The sequence below is a fragment of the Hermetia illucens genome, chromosome 1, assembly GCF_905115235.1.
Source record: "Hermetia illucens chromosome 1, iHerIll2.2.curated.20191125, whole genome shotgun sequence".
Taxonomy (NCBI): domain Eukaryota; kingdom Metazoa; phylum Arthropoda; class Insecta; order Diptera; family Stratiomyidae; genus Hermetia; species Hermetia illucens.
In genome coordinates this window covers 58,127,318-58,148,198 of record NC_051849.1, presented here as the reverse complement: position 1 = coordinate 58,148,198, position 20,881 = coordinate 58,127,318, and the positions used below count along the sequence as shown (strand labels likewise).

The 20,881-nt window shown below is 41.8% G+C and overlaps 1 protein-coding gene across 4 annotated transcripts in view; it reads right to left on the bottom strand.

Annotated features, from left to right (window-relative positions):
• LOC119661459 (sushi, von Willebrand factor type A, EGF and pentraxin domain-containing protein 1) overlaps positions 1-20,881 on the bottom strand; it is a 172,045-nt gene that overhangs the window by 30,011 nt on the left and 121,153 nt on the right. For all 4 annotated transcript variants that reach the window (XM_038070817.1, XM_038070819.1, XM_038070820.1 and 1 more), the window contains exons 4-5: positions 1,899-2,540; positions 1,658-1,837 (exon numbers count right to left, since the gene is read on the bottom strand). In XM_038070817.1, coding sequence (XP_037926745.1) covers positions 1,658-1,837; positions 1,899-2,540 — 822 coding nt within the window. The remainder of the gene's footprint in view (positions 1-1,657; positions 1,838-1,898; positions 2,541-20,881) is intronic.

Genomic DNA, 20,881 nt, shown 5'->3' with positions numbered 1-20,881 from the left:
GACCTGATCTCCAATTCTCACTCTTATCATTACAAGTTCCCAAAGACTCCATGAGCGAATTCTACAGAATCTGTTCGGGATGGTCTTTAATTCTTATTCTTTTTACAGAGCTGTCAACGGAGTGAACTGGCAATCACAAATTAGAGAGCAGACAGCCATCGCTTCAAATTCAGATGACTTTGGAGCAACAGCCCACTTTGTCATCAAGTTAGCGAAAATACGTATAATGGCCTATTAGATGCCTGAAAGCAAACTTTAATGTCCGGCTTCACTCAAGTGACACTCCCGTACTGGCAGTGTAAACTACCTCAAAATCCGCCGGTATCCCTCCACAAAGCCTTCGAATGTTTTCAAGAGCCTTTAGATCCGAAGGACTTGTCCTCAAGCTGGCTGTTAAATGCGGACGTGAATTTATAAGTATATATGTGTTTTATCGCTAGTACTGCTTTCCCGGCGGAGCGCCACGCAGTAAGATAGTTTGGGCAGGGGGCTTGACGTAGGAAATGAAATCCTCAACTGCAAATTTAAACCCCCTGGAATTTATTATGTGAACTGTTTAGACCGAAGGTGAGGAGGCAGTTCCGCCGAGGAAGAAATTTGCGTTGTTGATGACTTTATTAGAGGTCCATTGAGGCAGTGAGTGCAGAGTCCAGATGTCCAACGCGGGATGACGTTTTTCTTGTGCAAGAGTGGTCTTAGTCGGTCAACCTTCTGCATCATTCTGTATAACACCAGTGGTAGACGAGCAAATGATATTTACCCGTTCATTGTGAACGAAATTATACATCCCTGCCTGAGCTCGCTGACTTCGTCGTAGTGCTGAAAGTTACCCCTTCCATTTGGCTTCGTAATTGCTCCTGCGGGAAATGCAATTTCCTTTGGAGGAAAAGGCACAGAGTAGGTCAATTATCTCCGTGACTCTTCTAATAGCTCAAATCCATTTATTCTTTCTTCTCGACAAAGAAGAAAGATCCTAAAGTTTCGTGTAACTTACCATTCACCTATAGGAAAGGAAAGACATTTCCAAAAAGATCGGATGCGAAACATTTTAGTCGTATAGCTTTTCTTTCTAGAGACTTGCGACACTAAAATCCTTAAGCTAAACGCAACATCAAGGAACTTCTGCTCTAAAAAGTAGGATACGAACGAGGGGAACTTGCTTCATAAGAAAAAGGTGTACAAGAGAAGCCATATAACAAACAATTTGAGGGTCTGATATTTCCCCTATCCTATAAATGAGCATCAAAGTTTAGAAATGGAATTAGCTATTTTTATCGGTTTGCCCGGCTCCACTTTGGGCGCCATTTACGTGCAATTTCAGGGGAGGTAGCACCTGAAGAGTTCATGATCAAAATGGCCAGTGGAGCTAGTTTATGGAAGCAGAATTAGAACTTCTTCGATACAGAAATGAATAGTTCTTTGAGGAGTCGGGCGGATTGTCTCCCTCTAAAAGATGTTGAGCAGTTTCACAATTTTTTGTGTGCCAAAAGTCCTCTTCCACTTTGTTATTTCATACGATTAAGGCTTCTATTTTGAAGTACATCAATAGAGATGTAAAAAATCCTTCAAGCTTTTGATTTCATAGGTCCTGAGAGGAAAATTTCTTAGAGGTCACCTTCTTACCCTTCAAAATAATATCGGAATCTGAAAAACTTACATTTACAAACTGGTGGGAATTCATTATAGAATCCAGTGTTCAAGCATGTTCTTGAAGTTGGTCCTACTAGTAAATGTCCATCGTCACAAGTATATTCTACTGTAGCTCCGACATCGAATCCTAATGTAGTGGACATTGTTGAGTTTGGTGGTTGTTCAGGTCGACCGCATGTTTTTGGTTCTGAAAAACAAGTATTTTACATTAAATTTGATATTCGTTGGTACTGTAAAAATAAACTTACGATGTTGGCAGATGAAATTCAATGGTGTATTACAATTGGTATCACTCCAAAGCCATCCCTTTGATCCATCATATCGTGCACAATCATCATTACCACCTGGGTGATTCCAGAACGACACAGTAACTTCTTCTCCGCCAATCCACTTCCATGTACTCCTATCTTGAGAATCCCGTACAGCACCCATCCAATATTGCGATGAAGCATCACTTCTGTGTCTTCTCCACAATTCCCAACTAATGAATCCTTGCAAGGCTGGATTGCTTTCGTTGATTAAAGTGCCACCTCTTGATCTGCAGAAGGACAAAGCATCGCGGAAGTTCAATGGTTGTCTATTGTAGAAGATGTAACATTTTCCGTTGTAGGAAGCCAAAGCGCCTGGTGGTTGATCCCGGAATGATGGACATCTTTCAATGGGAAGAGCTTGATCAGTGTATACGAAGGCTTCACAAATAGAAAGCTGGTTGGGATTGTTGACTTCTAGATGGACTGATACGAATGCACCAGGCATGGGTGGATTGCATGGAAGGAAGAGGGGTTGACCTTCTTCCAGGAGACCAGTGAATCGATTGCAGATTGGATTTGTACCAAGATCTGGACGGTTGTTTCCAACACGTACTACGATTGTGGCTGGTTTGTTGCTCCCTGCAAAAAAAGTTAATAGAGGTTAGTGATGTTAGAAATTTATTATAAACAGTTTAAAGGATGTACAATGTGAAATCGTGGAACTTTAACTGGATGACTGGGTAATAAGAGGTTACAATCTAATAATAGGTAGACAGAGAGGATTTGAGTAAAGTATTCTAAGTGGTAGTTTTGTTTAGCATCGGGACTATACTTATCAGGTGCTAATTGCCCGTGGTGTAACACGACCGTAGTTAGCTGCTAGTTGGCCTTCACGCAACATATGTAATAATAATAACCGTTGGCGCAACAATCCATATTGGATCAGGGCCTTGAAGTGTGTTAGAGCACTTCATTCAAGACCGTAACGGTACACTACAGCACACTGTAGGAGGCAATGTGGTCAGCATTGCGCTCGCCCGAGATTATTACCTTGATTTGACTGAGGTACTCATTCACAGCTGAGTCGACTGGTATCCGACGTCAAATCACGATGCAAATCCCACTGCCACCGGCGAGATTTGAACCGCGACCTTCCATACGACAGTCTTGTGCTCTAACCACTCAGTTATCCGGACACTATGTACCTAATGGAATATGTGAATGGGTGCGATTTTCCGTAAAGAGAACTGACATAGTTGGTGATCATTTTGTGACTTCGAGAGAGAGGATTTGTATATTTGTATATCGCTGTACATTTGATACTGGCCAGACGAACCTAACCGACATTTTGGCGCGGATAAAGACAGCTCAATTAAACTCTTCTGACAATCTCAGTTTTTGAGCCGCAAAAACGACTTTTTTTTTAAATTCAAGAATTAAGCCACGATTACCGCCCAAGGACAAAGGCAATCGATGCTAACATCGGGACAGTAAGAAACCTCATGGAGGGTAACCATATAGACGTTTAGGCTTTTGAAAGGGTTGCAGGAGTGCCCAATAGATTATCACAATCGTTATTTGGGTTGCAAATGAATGTGTTAAATATGTTCTTGAAGGATTATACGGAAAATTGATCAGAAGTTTCTCAGGAATTCTGCATTCAATTCTAGTAGTGAAGTGAATCGCCCTTCGTTATTGAACGTTATAATATAAATTAAAACGTAAAACGATTTATCACCTTCCATCCACCTTTTCGGACCTAAGGAGGGGCAGGGGATGCATTTGTGCTTCAATGGATACATTAGCTTCCGAGAAGTTCTTTTGAGGAAGGGATTAAAAGGCGCCAAAAGAGCTGAAAAAATATAGTTATAGGATGGAAATATTATCTAAATACATAGGCTAGAAAGTGGTTATAAGAGAAAGCAAAAACTTCTGTCACAGTGGGGGCAGAGTTGAGCTGTAGCGAACATTGATCCTAAAGAGTACATTGTGACTAAAGGTGATAAATATCTCGCTCAACAAAATGTACCCCTGAGCGTTCATTTGCGATTATCGAAGAATTGTTCACAATATGGTGAGTAGTGTTCCCGAGGATCCAGGGCAAGTAGTTCCAAACCCCTAGTCGGCATTATACCTTCGTTTTGGGAAAGTTGCTTGGTGAAAAGTGAACCGTGAGTGACTGGTACATGATGGGCACAGTTTTCTGCCAATATCAATGGGGTGAAGTGAGCCTGGCTATGCGAAGATGGTAGTTGCGGTGTATATTTCAGGAACCAGCTCCTTCGGGACTCTGGCCGAGAAGTGTGTATTAGTAGAATGGGTTGCTATGAGCGACCGCTGTAAGCTTAAGTGAGGCCTTAAGGCGACAGGCATAGGGACTCCTCGATTGAATTCTTCAATCCAAAAACTGGCTGTGATGGAAGCTGCCGAACAATACACAAGGGAACTTGTTAACATATGAGTAAGGGCAGCTACCCACGAAATTTTATAAGTTTTGAAATAAAGGCAAATATTTATAATCGATCGGGGATCTGATAAGAGGATAGCATGCCACAGAGGGGTGTCGGTGTGGGCAGGTGGGTTGCGGCGTAAAAACTTGCAACGTACAAGAGAGTAGCGTTTTCTGTAGGTATTGCGGTGCGACTGACGAGAGCGTTGCACATATTGCAAAGTGGCTTTCGGTTTTCAGAGTGGAATTGGAAAGGACTAGGATTCAGTCAGCATAATCCGCGGGGATGGCTTTGTCTGCATTCGGTTTTTCGGGATAATGCTTTTAGTGCCTATCTAACACCGAATGAGACGATGCTGTTTGTTGTTTGATGATGTGAAAGAGACCGTCTTACGCGCGGAGGGGCGGATCCTGATTGTGAGGACCTTAATGTCAAAGCGCTTAGCTCTTGAAGATGGTGAGGCGAGGACCTAGTCTTAGCTTTAACCATTGAATCCACACTAACGTTTCGACTCCCAGTCTGTAAAGGAAGCCCTCCAGGTGTCACATACGCGTCTTATGCGAAGGTGGGTTAGGTTTTAGCAATCATCAATACATCGTTCGAAGTGGTCGACGTTATCTTTCGCGCACACCGGACTGATGTTCTCCTTGTGACAGAGAGTGATCGACGTTATCTTTGGCGCACACATCCTGACGTTCTGCCTGTGAGAGAAACCTCACGAAAGTGTACATTGGGAGATTCAAAGGAGTTGCAGTGGCAGTCACAGCGGTGCTGAAAGATATTCGAGGGTTGGGAGGGAAGGCAGTTGGCACTGTTTAAATTCAGCTATGAACTTGATAACCACAACCAGCGGGCTTTCGATATAGATGGCAGGATTTACCGAGCTGTTGAGGGAGGGTCATCAGCTGTACCATTTGCAAGATGAGCAAATGACTGGGTGGGGCCATGTACTAGAGTAATAAAATACAGATCGGGGAACTTCGCACTGGTCAGAAAAGGCGAACGAGGTGTTGAGATGTCGTCTGTATTCCGACCACCTTGTATATTTGAGGCAGCAAGAAAGGTTCTTGAACAATTTATTAGATTACCTGCCACTGGCGACTTACTTCCAAGGTAGTTTGCTTTTAGACCACGGCGATTCACACTGGACGATTAAAAGTGAAGCCAACGGTTAATTATTCGGATTGAAGTACTACTTGGAAGTTTGTTTTTCGAACAAATCAAAATAAGAAATTGTTGGTCATCAGGAATGGCGACATACGCTGAATCTGTAGCCACTCTCTTGGAAAAACGAATCGAGTGCAGATGAACGGTGTGGTTCGTCGACAACTTGGGCCCGTGACTGGATCGAAAAAATGGTAAGACTAATTATTTCCTTATCCAGCTTCTAAGTGGGAATGGAAGTTTGTAGTCTGACCTGCACAATAGCAGGTCTGATTCTCAGACTGTATATTCTGCAATGGGTTGCTGGACGATGTCGGTGGCAGCTTTTTCATGTGGAAGGTGGGATGGGATTCATCTGCAACTTTGTACAGACACATCAGAGGAGCTCCGGACAACATTGTTAAATATGCCGAAGCGTATTGCACAGTACATTTGGGTTTTTCTTCGCATGAGAAGACCTCGACCGGTGGAGGAACCGGATGGCAAGGCATTCTTCACGCCAACCACTTCCCTTCTTCTTTTTCCATCAATTTCACTTTGAGGACGTTCGCTAAGTAAGTTCAAAGAGTCACCTCTGATAAAAGATGCATTCTTGGAAACAAAATGATTGCTGACTGATCGCAATATAAGGTCTTAAGTATGGGGTCATTATCGAAAACTATTTCTATAGAGAGGCATGACGAATCAGGGTGAAATACAAAAGGCGGTTTCTAGGCAATATTTTCTTAAAAAAGCTTTCGGGAATCCACTTATCTACACAACTACCAAAAACCGGCATGGCATGTTATATTTCTTTTGTCCCTAAATGGTAAACTCGTCTTCCAGACACGTTGAATGGGACCATTTGTTAATATATAGATTTAGATGTAGAGGGGCACAAGGTAAAGGCATAGCAAATGAAGCTGAATGCCGCTTCTAGATAAATCTTTTAAAGTAGGAATTCATTGTAACCATTCTACAATGATTTGTAATGATAACCAAGATGGAGCTACGATTCTGCGGTTCAATGAATTCATACAGCGTCAAGGTGTTATAGCGAGAGTTACAGAATCTCCCGAGACCTACCTATTTCTAAACTGCGACTATTCACAAGAATATGCAAATTCCGATTATTAGAGAAAAGGTTTTGTAGCAAGTAAGCTATAACCCCAGTGTAACCCTTCATCCAAACGTCCTTTCTGGGAACTTGCTATTTGGGGTCCATTATTGATACTCCCTCAGAACTAAATACGATTTATTGTCGGCCGGTTTGCTTTTGCAGTTGCAGTTAAATCCACTTTTCTGTTTCGTAATTTCCCTCATTTAGTGGATGGATGTTATGAAGTCAATACCCAAATTAATTTCAAATACTTATACCCAACCTCAGCTTAAACCAACGGTTCAGATAATCATTTCACGGTTCCGGCACTATTTTCAAATTGCTTCCGAATTCTTGAGGAAAAATTGCGTGCCAAAGCACTGCTCATTATCCTGGTGCACTTCAGTAAAAATTGCTGGCAAAATAAGCAACAATTTGCATAATAAACAGATCTGAATATTTCCGATAGTTTGCGTGATACCATCTAATGCTCAGATGGATCTTACGTAATACAAACATTAGTTTCAGATTTGCACTGGTGCAAAGATAGTTCATATTTATAACCAGGAAACTATTTTAGCAGCGGCATAACGTGCCGGGTAAAGACCACAAAAACGCATTTCCTTTTTTCTTGGCAAGACATACAGACACACATAATCGTCTTTCTAATTGGCTAGAGGAGGCTGAGAAAGGCAGGTGTAAATACTTCAAACTATGGTTATTAGTCGTAACTGAACAATTTGCCTACTGCGTTCGGTGAAATTGGTTTTCCTCGTCTGAGATTCGTTGGTGGTGTTAGATGACAATATCGTGATTTATTGCATTTCACTGCAAATTGCGAGTGCATAATTTCGATAGCTGCACTGAGGTTAGCTGTGATTATGTTTCGAATGAGGAGTTTTTCGAGATTACGCTCATTGCAGGCGCCATGGATATTGGGTTTCTGTAGTTTCTGTTGTGCTACCAGATTCACAACAATTAAATTTGATTGTTTTACGTTTTCAGTTAGAACATTTTCCAAAAATCATTTTATCTGCGCCAGAAACCTAAAACATATTGCGTTCCCGAAAGTTAATTGCAAATGACCCTTAAAAGGCATTTGCCAGTTCTATACCGTCTAACCGTAAAAAGTATTCATTCATATGCTAACCAGCCGGCTTTTGGTAAACTTATTTCTTCATTTCTTGTATTTACTTTGTTTCGGTGTTTATTTCTATTTCTCAATTTCAAGTATTCAGGTCGACGTTCATTCAAACGTCGTAAGTTTAAGGATTTTCCAGAAATTTGGAATTGATCGAATTTAAGTGAATATTTGTTGCTCGATTAATAATCAGTTTTTCGCTTGGAATGGATTAATTACAAATTTTCAAGAATTGGGAAAATGGGACGAGAAATGAACTTAGATTCGCAATCGTTTTTGATTTAGGCTGCGAGTGAAAGTGGGGAGAAGGTCTTAAAAATTAGGTTTGGTGTTAAACTTTTTTGGATTGGCTTTTGATTGGAGTAGATGGATATGTAGGCCCCATTTTGAGATGTGAGATTGGGGTCGATGTTGGTCAAATGATACATAGCCGGTTGCAGATTGGAAGCTCGACACTTCAAGTATGAATGATCTTTTAGTGTATGACAATTATTAATGTTTTAGAATGCAGAAAATTTCCACGAAAATCACTTTAACCTAGTATAACTATATTAATATCTTGATAGTAGAAATCCCATCATTTCCTTCAGTATCGTCCTCAAGAGTACGGAGTATGCTGTTTGTGTTCGTAAGATGAGTTTGAATGGGATATATGTACTGTAGTGTAATTCGCTTATAAAAGTACATGACATACTTTCGACTTTACACTTTTACAATCCTCATGCACAAATCATGGGAGTACTCGTATGTTTGTGCTGATGTAACATCCATATATCCATGATATAACGTGTTAGTTATAACCTGAGTTCTTTATAACGTACAAAATATTCTTTTTTATATACATATAACATATATAAGCTCACAGAATTGCGATAAGACAAAAAGGGTGACAATAATTCCGAGAAGGGTGTTCTTTGTAATTATCAGAAAAATCCAAGACAAATTGATTCGTGAGTTTTGAAGGTTTCGTGGAAAATAAAATCTTATTAAAATCAATTTACTGTTCTTTGAGTGCTTCGACACCATTATACAAAATTAACGTGTCTGTACCGATGCGTGGGTCTGCACCTGATCTGAAAATCACCAAAAAAAGGAATTCGCGACGGCCTAACGAGTTAAAACAGAATGCGAGCTAAACTTGGAAAATAAAAAAAGGCTCGACCGCGCGCGTGGAGGCGTAAACCTCAGATCCGGGTGCCGCGATCGAGGGGTAAAGGGTCAACGACGGATCACAGCCTCAATCATTCATTCCTCTGCCGCAGTTTTCAATGAGGCGCACCTCTTGAGGTTAATAACAATCCATATTGGATCAGGGCTACGGTACACTATAGTACACTGTATGAGGCAAAATGTCAGTATTATGCTCACCCGAGATTATTACCCTGATTTGACTCAGGTACTCATTCACAGCTGAATTGACTGGTATCTGACGTCAAATCACGATACAAATCCCACTGCCACCGGTGAGATTTAAACCGCGACCTTCTGTACGACGGCCTTCTGCTCTAACCACGCAGCTATCTGGACACACACGGCCTTTGAGGTTCCCTCCCTTTTTCGACGTCTTCACACCATTATTTGAGAGGATGTCCCTATATGTGTAAGTTCTGCGGGATCAAGTAGGAGGACTGTGAAAGGAAGTCCTCAGATCAAGGAAACTAGGACCTTTATCTAAATCCATCTATGAGAAGGAGACGGAATTTAAGGTCCGGAACGGATAACCGGTAGGAGTTGTCTGACTTGGTGACTGGGTCGGGCTCCCCTAATGGACAGCACGGCGTCGAAATGCTAGTCGTGGAGCGGTTCGACGTCTAGGGGCCATGACGACCAGCAGCTGTTTCGCCACAAACTGTGGTGATCACTTCAGCAGGTTCGTGTAGGCAGCGGATGAAGTGGACTGAAGAAATGAACCTCTTCATCATCCGCTTCTACTACGAGATAACGGCGGGGGCGGTTACAGCATCTTACCGCCCCTTGTTGCATCAGAGATTCGTCGAGCGTTTCCCACAATCCGCGCACATGACTTTCTGTCATAAGCAGTCGGTTACGACGGTATGGCGAAAGTCATTCCAGAAGTGTCCAGAATGCAACATACGCGAGGAACCAGCGGATCCTTTTCAGATCTCTCACCGAATCCCAACCGATCGTCCAGACAGTACAGTTTTCGGTGGCGGAAGCGAAAGAATATTGGAGTGGACTTTGGGGGTTACCCACCCAGCATGCTGAGCATGTTGAGTGGATCACCGCCGAAGGCACCCGCCATGCCAATACGCCTGACATGAATTTTGCGGATGTTACCGAAGAGGAAGTTCGACGAGCCATAAACAGCTCGAACAACTGGAGGGGCCCAGGCCTGGATCGGGTGCAGAATTTCTGGTATAAGAAATTTACCGGCGTACACAGTCGGTTGGCTTACAGTATTAATAAGGTCATGAGTCGATCGGAGGAATTTGCACCCTTTTTCACTGCTGGGATTACTTACCTTATCCTTAAGAAGGACATGGTGCAGGACCCCGCAGTCACAAGACCGATTTTTTGCTTACCAACCCTCTACAAATTCATAACGACCATTACTAGTGGAAGGGCTAATGCGTACCTCGAGAACAACAACCTTCTGTCCGAGGAGCAGAAGGGCTGCCAAGTTGGGTCAACGGATTGCAAAGAACAACTCATTATAGACTCGGAAGTTGTAGGACAAGCAACTAGAGGCCAAACAAACTTCTTTAGTTGCTATATCGATTATACCAAGGCTTTTGATAGCATCCCGCATACCTGGCTAATCGACGTCCTACATCTGTATCGCATTGATCCGAAACTAATAAAGTTTTTAGCGACAGTCATGGAAGGGTTGCATACCACCTTGTCGGTGCGTACATCTGAGGGTGTTAATACCTCAGAGCCCATCCGTATGCGGAGGAGCATCTTCCAGGGGGATTCGTTGAGTCCCCTTTGGTTCGAACGCTCTTTCATGGCTACTGAATGATGCTAGAGGGCATAGTTTTGCAATAAAGTATGGCCTATGTGCTAAGTGCGAACTGACACACTTGATGTACTTAGATGACATCAAATCTGCTGCGAATAATAGACATGTTCAGCCGTGATATTCGCATGGAGTTTGACAAGTGACAAGCGTCGAATCCAAGCCATCCGCAAAGGTCATTACGAGCCGCATACCGGGCATAGCATTGATGACCTCCACATCAAAGCAAGTACCTAGAAATTTGGCAAAGAACCCATGCTCGAGTTGGTGATCTGAAGGATGCTCTGCTGTTCGAATTCCTGCGACGTGCAAAGCTGGTGCTGTAATAGCATCTCTCGGGGAAGAATGAAATATTCGCGTTGAATATATTTGCTATCCCTTCACTGGCTTATGCATTCGGAATATTGCCGTGGATGATGACCGATCTGGAAAACGTCCAGCAGCGGATACGCGCAACTATGTCCAAATTCCGAATGCATCATCCAAAGTCTGCCGTGGAGCGGATGAACCTGCTTCGGGACATCGGAGGTAGGGGCGTGGTTGACGTGACGGCTCGCTTATTTTTACAGCAAAGAGCAGGTGAGTCCCTTGCATGCGGCTATCTGAAAGGCAGACTGTGGACTGACTCCACTTAACTTGAAGGATCGATCTTTCAATCCTCTGAGTGGGGTGAAGTCGGACCAGGAGCTTATAAAAAGATCATCATGAAAGAACGGGTGCATGTATTGGGACCGGCAAGTTTTGACTGATCGCCATACTCTACATAACAAGCCTGACGTACTGCTAGTTGACAAGACGGGTCGCTCCGCGTGTTGCTATCCCCCATAAAAGCAACATTACGTGGAAATATGTGGAGAAGAAGGTGAACTATGAGCCATTGGCTCGGGAAGTCAAAGAAATTTGGCGTTTCGAGCGGGTGGTTGTAGTTCCCATAATATTGTCTGCCACAGGTATTATACCTAAATCCCTCACGGCTTCGCTTGATGTCGCACAGTCTGGTTCAAACCATGCAGGAGTACACCATTCTGCATACGTGCTCGATGTTGCGGGGAGTACTCGACCGATTCTCCCATTAACCTACCACCGGTCACTACCACCAGTATCCTTTTAGTTTTTAAGTAGGTAGGATCGTCCGAGCCTAAATGATTGGCACTTAGTGCTAGTATTAGGTAAAATCCGGCATTGGCGAGATTGTGATAACTCGTAAATAAGTAATAAAATTGTTCCAATACAACAAAACTCACTCTCACAACCCAACCCAAAGTTCTGAGTGATTCATTATTTATCTTCTTTGTTCTTTGTGGGTGCTCTTGCCACCCACAGAAAGCGTGGATGACGTACGTAACGTAAGCGATTGGACGAATTCCAAGATAAACGGCGAAATTTTGAAATGCCGATATTTAACATTTTCTATCTAAAATTCATTCGAGTTTCTTTTTTAAATACTAATTTAATTGAAATATTGATGTAATATGATATTTTTCGGACACAACTTCGAGCCACTAGTTCTCGGAAGACTCCTGTCATCTACCGCCTCGCTCGCTAAGTTCACGAAATTTCCGACCTCTGGTTTACATCTTTTCTTGCAAGGAACGACCTTAAATAATTGCATGCGGAGGCTGATGCAATCTCCCGATGAGCGTAATAAAAAAGATTGTGAAAAAGTATGAAGGTAATGATCGTTAGAGGATAACCTAATAACCCTGACGAAAGGATCGGACCCTGGTGAAGATGTTCAGAAGAGATCTTATTGTCCAATAGGTTTGTTAGAAATGGGTAAAAGGGGGGGGGGGGTAGATAAGCAAGGCATTAAATTCATGAAACTGTATTTCTAGTTGCTTGTCGGGGTGGATGAGGGTTACTTTACAATTCACTGGCACTGGCCCAAGAGTCATAGTGGAGGGATTATACTGTTATTTACTGTATCTTCTAATATTCTGTAATATAGGTAATAAATTTCTACATGCAGACACAGACTACAGGAGAATTAAATCATTTCTTTTCTAACAAAAGCCACAACTGCAGAAATAACCAAAACTATCTTGGTTCATCCCAAACAATGAACTCCGTACCTTGGATTGTTATGTTTTCTCTTCAGAACAGGCCTCCCAATTGGCTTTTCCCTCGGGTCTGTGGCTGGAAATTAAGTCATCAACTATTGTATTCAATTTGAGATTTGGAGTAGCTTGAAATTTCTTCCAATGACCACCTCATGATCGTTAATCAAACTATTACAAAATCATCACCTGACCGCCATGGTTGGCAACCAGTTGAGGAGCTCTCGATGCGTCCCATCAAACACTGAACTGTATTAACCTTCATAGGCATTTGTTCTCGTATTTATCGAGGTTATTAACTTGTACTGTTGCGCGTTTCAAATAGTTGCGGTGAAATTTGATTCATCTTAAATAAGTCTCCCATGATCATAATATTTTTTCTTCTACTTCTGAAAACGAAGTTGACGTATTGCAATCTCATAGATACTAGTATCTAATGCATAGCGGAATGTCGGGGGAAGAAAGATTGGGGTTCTTGGTTGAAGTTAATGAGAATTTTATTCTATAGTAAGATGGTATATTTTTTGCTTAGAAATTATTAAACAGTTAGGGGTAAATGAAGTAGTTTTTCAATGGATTTGAACTCCATTTCAGGTTTTCAGAAAAATGTTGAAGACTAATGCGCCTAAAGACCGCATTTCATCTTTTATGGGTAGAAAGCTGCAGCAACTTATCTTCGGGAGTATTGACCGCTGTTACATTTGATTGCTCAGTATCTTATCTACGAATACCCAACAGTTGTAAGACCTTATATTTGTCAAACCGCCGCCTTTCCCTGCAATCAAGACGAGTTTACACAAAATTTACCATCTTTCTAAACGTACAATATATGCCGGTGCTCCCATAAATTCTACAAGGTGTGCGGATAACATATGTAAAGAAATGCAAAAAGAGCGATGACAATCTTGAGGGCTTTCACTCTTATGTATGTGATGAATAATCTGATATCCCGCAGACGTGGAGCTGAAAACAACTTTCCCTTATGATTCTCGATAATATATCGATGAAGGGTAAGTATAAACTTCGGTTCGCCTTATTATCATGCCAAAGTCGTACTACTCGTTGGGCCACTAAATCATGTAATGTTGGGTAAAAGGTGGGCCGGTGGTCAGACGATGTGTGGTCTTGGAAGGCGCACGATAGTGTCTACAGTGCCGTTTCGGAAAGATCATACAGAGTTGGTTTTTGATATGAGCATGCGTCTTTTGAGAAGAATATTAATTGACAGATAGTTTTTAATTTTCATAAATATTTAAAAAAATCCTAAAGTGTTGATCAAAAATTATCCAGGTTTCATCCAATGCTGAAGCAACTCTTCATCTCCCTCATATTGAAGGGCTATTCTCTCGAATCTGATCTAAGAATATCATATAAGAAGAGAGTTTTTAGAATTCGTTCATTTCTGACAATTGGATGTGTTTGAGGCTATATCGATTTTCTATAATGTGAAGTAAGGTTTTTAATGTCGTTGTGTTTTAACGACAAATAGATTCCTGGAATAAACAAGAGGTGGACAATTGGTCTCAAAAAGAATAAAGCGTTTAACGAAAATGAGCAAAAGTGACTGCATAAATAGAAACTTTTTTGTTTGAGGAGTTGACCGCACTAATTTCGAGGAGCAACTGCCTCCTATATTCAAGTGTAGAGTGGTCTCTTTTCTTGGGCAAATATTCAATCTTTTAATTCAAAAATTGACTATTCGTCGTCAGGGCATAGATCGATACACCGTGTCGGTTCGAACCTAAGCTGGCCTATTAAAGTGGTCCTGTGTCTCTATCTATTTAATAGGTCATATCAAAATCAGTTAACTGTCTATCTGTCCAGACTGTCATACCTATTTTTATCTGAAACGATTGCTCCTTTGATATGAAATTTGGTGGGACGGCGTGAACTGTAACCGCCCACATATGCAATGAGTAACATTGCTCTATGTTGAGTTTAAGAATCAAAAGGAGGGTGTACATTTTTATTCACTGAATATAGTCATGTGAGATACCAAATGAAAGGCTTCGAACGATAATTCCCAAAGTTGACCTCAGACATTTAGTACAAAAGGGCGAAGTGCAGGGGCTGGAAATTGGTCATTTCTTTCACAGGCTCGGACTACCTAATATAAAACTGAAGAAAACTCACAAAGGTGTAACTACTTAGTGTCTAGGCTCTGAGATACCCTCCATACCAATAACTGCTCAGAAAAGCTAATAATAGGATTTTACAATAATTTTTGCTATTTGAATGCAACTCGGTTAATAACCCGGGGTGTGATGAACTGTGCGTATGGTATCTGCATATGTATCAGTGATGTGAAAGGACATGAAACGGAAACCCAGGTATCTGCAGAAAAGGTGTTGCCTTGCCGTTTGTCGTTCCAGCACCTTTTTTGTTGACTTCCTCAACGATTGCCTAACCATGAACTTTTATTATCATGCCAACTGCTGGGGGAAACTTAATTAATTTGGAACGTCATGGATGACAACATCGATGCAATTACTTTATGCAAGATGAAGATGCCCAAGGAATCATCACACAATATTCTGACTCCAGAAAAGTCTGATTGGTACCGAAATTGCCGATAAAAAATCAAAACGAGATCAGTTCTCAAGTCAGCAGTAGATTTGTGAATCGATTGCGGTAAGAAGCAGTGAATATTTGGGGCCACATATGTATATGAGAAGGCGTCCATTCATCTTTGTAGGACGAACTCAAAAATGGCGGGTAAAGTGTTACAATATAAAGTGAAGTGAAGAAGACAGACATTATAAACAGCTGAAAACAGTCATCTTCCTACATTTTTTAGTGTGAACAGTGAAACGCAAATCAACTATATTCTCATAAGACACCAACATTTCACCATCGCCACTGACTGCAAAGCCGTTCCTTATGAGATCATCGTAAACCAAGATCCACCATTGATTGTTGCCTTGACAATCAAGTCATCGATAAACAACGTGAGGATCGCACTGGTTCCGTTAGAAAAAAGAAGAAATGATCTCACTTAAGCAGCTAGCAGCCATTACGAATGTGAGAGAATCGTGGGAGTTAAAGATAAAATCCACGAAGCGGCGTATGTAGTTCTTTGCGTTACCAAACCAGGTAAGCGGTTCATCAACCGAGACAGTTTGCTATGGAAAGACGAAGTTCAATTGAAGGTCCGTGAAAAGAAACGCCTCTACCATAAGTCCCTCGACGATAAAACGCTCACCAATTGGCAAATTTACAGGAATGCCAACTGGAAAGCAAAGAAAGGCTGTTACCCGAGCGGTCCATCACAAATATCTTTACGATAAACTGGACACTTGAGATGGCGAAATAGATCTGTATCGATTTGTCAAAATCCGACACCGACGCACACAGGATATCAAATATTTCTGTAACGTTAATGACAAAAATGGTACTTTACTTAGCGACTGACGAGTCGCAACGGATAGATGAGAATATTTCGAGCAGATTTCAATGAAGAATTTGTTCATCTTTTATTTCCCCAAGTACTGCCGACATTTCGAATACCTGTCAACGAAACTGGTGCTCAGAGGTGGCGGTGAGGAAGACGGGGCGGCAACCCTGTCGGCCAAACCAAAACCAAGTGGCCGAGGAGAACCACCATAGTGGTGGTACCGGGAGACGCTGTACTCACTTTGGTTTGCTGGCCATGATGCAGTAGTCGAATGCTCCAAAGGCTAATCAGGGCGATCAGACCCGAGTCTGCACGGGGACTCACCTGAAGTGGCAAATTGGTCACGAAACCTTACCAGGGGTATACTGGTACCATGGGAACCGGGATAGGCCCTGGACTCTCATACTTCGGGTGAACTTCCGTTGTATGTGAGTACAGTTCGGTTGTTTGCGGTTGGCCCCCCTAGTGGGAGTTTCATGGTGGTTGCGGTTGTGCTCAAGCGAGAAGAGACCTTCAGGCCTCGGCGTGGTGTTGCGTTTCAACACGGATGTCGTACTCCTTAGTTCGGTAGAGATTTAGGTAATTCTTGCATCCATCAGTATAATGCTAAGCAGCCATGCACTTGGTATAGACTGGTACCGTTGTTGCTTGTCTCAGCGGGGCTCTGATTCTGGTCACAAAATCAATCCGTATCTGAAGAGGACCGTAGGATTAAGTCTCCACGATAGGTACTTACGTTAAACACTCAAGGGTTTAACTGTCAACGCAACTGGTGCTCAGAGGTGGCAGTGCCGGCCGGAGCAAAACCAAGTGACCGAGGAATGGTGGCACCGGGGGACGTTGTATCACATTAGTTTGCCGGCCGTGATGCAGTAGGCGAATGCTCTAAAGGCCTAATTAGGGCGATCAGACCCGAGTCTGCACGGGGATTCACCTGAAGTGGCAGTATACCCCTTAGCGGGGGTATACTGCCACTTAGCAGGGGTATACTGGTATCATGGGAACCAGGATAGCCCCTAAATTCACGTAATTCGGGAGATTTCCTCTTGTATGTGCGTTCAGCTCGGTTGTTGCGATTGGCCCCATAGTGGGAGATTCATGGGGATTGTGGTTGCGTTTAATCATACAGAGACCTTCGGGCTTCAAACGTGGCGTTGCGTTTCAACACGGGTATCGTACTCCATAGTTCGGTAGAGATATAGGTAGGTCATGCATCCACCAGTATGAATGCTGAGCCATACGCTCAGTATAGACTGATACCGTTGTTGTTTGTCTCAGCGGGACTTTGATTGTGGTCACAAAATCAATCCGTGTCTTAAGAAGACCATGGGATTAAGTCCCCGAGACAGGTACCCACGTTAATCCATCGAGACGTAACTGTCAGCGCGACTGAAGTTGAGCAAGCTATCAAAAGTGAATCCATCAATCGGGTTATTGAGGAAGGTAAACACCATCTGACTGGCAAGAAAGTACATTTCCAATATGGAAAAAGAAAGATAGTCCAGCAAAATGTTCAATTTACCCTTCGATTCGTTTACTGTCCCATACTATGAAGATTTTTTAAAGGCATTCTTGGCAACCGTATTCACGACATCGTTAAATAACTGTGAATCAAGCGCAATTTTTCAAGAACTGTGGATTTGTTGGCGCAATGCACGCTGCGCGGTTACTTATGGAGAAACACTGTGAGAAGTCTCGCTCTCTGAACATTGCATTTCTGGATCTCAATATGCTCAATGATAATACCTATTACTAGAAGAACTCGCGCACTGAATTAAATTGCTCGTCCGCCCTGTCGCAACTCTATGACTCTGAGTGTTGGCGGATGAGAAACGACTAAAAAGCCGGCCGAAACAACGATGCTTAGATACAGCCGAAGGAGTTTTGAAAGCCTGGATTTACAAGAGCCAATGCCAAAGGAGTTAATATCAAACTTTTTATGCGTGAATGTGAGTTGATATAAACCAAAACTTATAGGACTAATCTACATCTGGATGAAACTGCTATGCAGAAATAATTTTAATGGGTTACGAAAGTATACAATGTCATGCTTAGAATAAGAATACTTCGCGGTAGGCAATCCAATTACTGGAGAAATGAAGAAGAGGAGACACTGTAAACGACTAAATCTATTAGTGATTCAGAGGAAAATCCGGTACTGTCAAGTCAGAGGACACATATAGGCACTTGCTAGCCTGAAAAATATCATACAGAGCAGGAAAGGAGATTGTTTTTAGTAACCCTGGAAAGAGGTCAACACAAGCGGTATGCCTTACAAGGCTGTAAGGAAAAGATTGCGAGGGCAAATATCACGTAGGCGTCTTGTCCGTGGTATCTTACGAAATAATAAATTTCCTCTTCCTTTATTACGAAAAGTCGAATTTCAAACGGATGTCCAATTCAACACGTGCGAGGAACCTTTAGTGCAATGAAGCTTAGGGTTAATGTGTCATTCTCTGAGTCATAGCTATTTCAAATGCAGCGAATCAACCAAGAAGACTAGATACAGTTGGAGCAACTTCAGCGCAGAGGGGAACGGAATCTCTTTGCGCACCTTTCGGGTAGGGACGAAATAGGTGGTATTGGTGTGTCGGTATGTCGATGTCGCCTAGATGAGTTTGTTGTGCGTGTTTCTTCATCTTATCCTCGCAGCAACTTGCAGCCATGTACTCGCAACCATATGGGTGCACACCAACGCACTGCACCAGCCCTTATGAGCGTGGTTGACGAACCTGCGGAAGACTCTTCCGTCACCATAAAATTTCAAAGAATGTGCTGGTAATTGAATTTTCTGCATATAGTCTTCTTCATCTAAACTCAAAGCGGTATAGTATCTTATGGTTTTATCTGCCTGTTAGACTCAACCTGAAAGATAATAGAAAGGGTAATCTAAAACAAACCCTTACCTATCTGCGGATAATTTTCAGCACTAAACACGCGGATGTAGAGGTGAAAGTGGGCTGGTTTGATAATGACAGAGGGGCAAGCGAATGTTCTATGTTTTATGTTTTGGGAAATGCATTGTGCTTGAACCAGTACAAAGCAAATTCGCAATTCCAAATTCCGTTTTTTTAGAGAAGAACTTATCCTGTGTCGACTACTCTACCTACTGCGGTTTCTCAATTGCTTAGCTACAACAGAGCAGAACTTCCCTCCATATCTTTATCCTATCGATTTTTCAATATTCTAAGGAATTGCCTCGTGCCCCTTATAATCCATGAAGCGTAAACAATACTGGGATGCCTTTCGTGGAGTTCGAAATCTACTTCTTCACACTGATTTCGATATTTTTATAATAGTTTGTAGCTTGGTCCTTTTGCCCCTCCCCCTCCTGAGGTAGTATATAATACAACTGGATTTCATTATTATTCTTACTTATCCATGGTGACAAAATATAATAGTAGTAGCCGAGTGAGAACCTCTACAAGGTGTCACCGGGAGATACTTTTCCATATTTGGGGCGGGATGGAATGGGGTGGAAACAGAGAGAGGGAGAGAGAATTCAATCGTACTTATGGGGTGACTGGTTAGAGCATCAGCATCTGCTATAATAGATGTTTGTGTTGTTTCTTTATGCTGTCCAGTGTTATAGGCTTATCATTTGCACATCATTAAGCGTGATGACAATGAAATTGAAGTATAGTCTCCTGGAAAATTTACAAGGAAGAAATTAACAATATGAAAAGGAGACGTTGTGGATGCCCTATATTGCACAAAGGAGTGAACAGGAGACATATATATATATACATAATGATGATGTGGGCACTGCTTAAATAGTAAGCTGCAGGACTTGAATGTGTAAATAGGTTCTTCCCCAGATTCTCTATTGTTGAAGAGCATTCATCGTCGTTTGATAGTCCATTTTAAAGCTAAACCATTTAGAGTAATAATAATAATTGTTGTCATTAATATATAAATAAGTCAATAAATAAAATAATAAATGTGTGGACTATCAACGCGGTTTGTAGGAAGACTTTGAGAGGCTTTACTTGAGGAGTGATTTATTTTGCTCCTTTCTAAGAAGGAACAAGTGAGGTGGCAAGGATTGATCTTTAAGCTTATGTAAAATGGTGATTGCTAGGCATTATAATCGGAAACGATCACTATTTAAACCTATCTGTCAAAAGTCGGGAATTATGTACGGTTATTTTTGCATTATATCTGAAGTAGTAAATCTTCAGGATCAACTAGCATTTTCAAACCCAAAAAAAGAAAGATATGGCTAATTCTGTAGCTCTGATTGAAGAAATTACAGGAAAGGGTAAGAGAATTGCATTAAGTATACAGGAAATTACAAGGGTAATATTACATGCAGAGGCATTGAGGTATCTAAAGTGATTTTCAAACAATGAATTATGTTGGCATATGGGTCGGACAGTCAGTACGTGAAAGTAGCAGTGAGTAGGTCACACATTAGAGCTAGGCACATTACGCAGTACTATGGAGGAATGCGTTTTTTCTGGAAAATGCTGGGGTAAGCTAAAACAGAATCGCAATCATATAAAGAACGAAGGCCAAAGTATAGAATTGTTGATATAATGGTTCCACTAATTTTTAGTAGCACTTTGACCTATAATTGTAACGTGTCAACCACACCTGATTTGAAGATGGGCTTTTACGTTACAGTTTCAGCATCTTGTAATGAAAAATTGGAGTATGACTATGAGACTGCAGTTAATACTTCAAAGATGTTGCTCAAACTGATACTGCCTATAA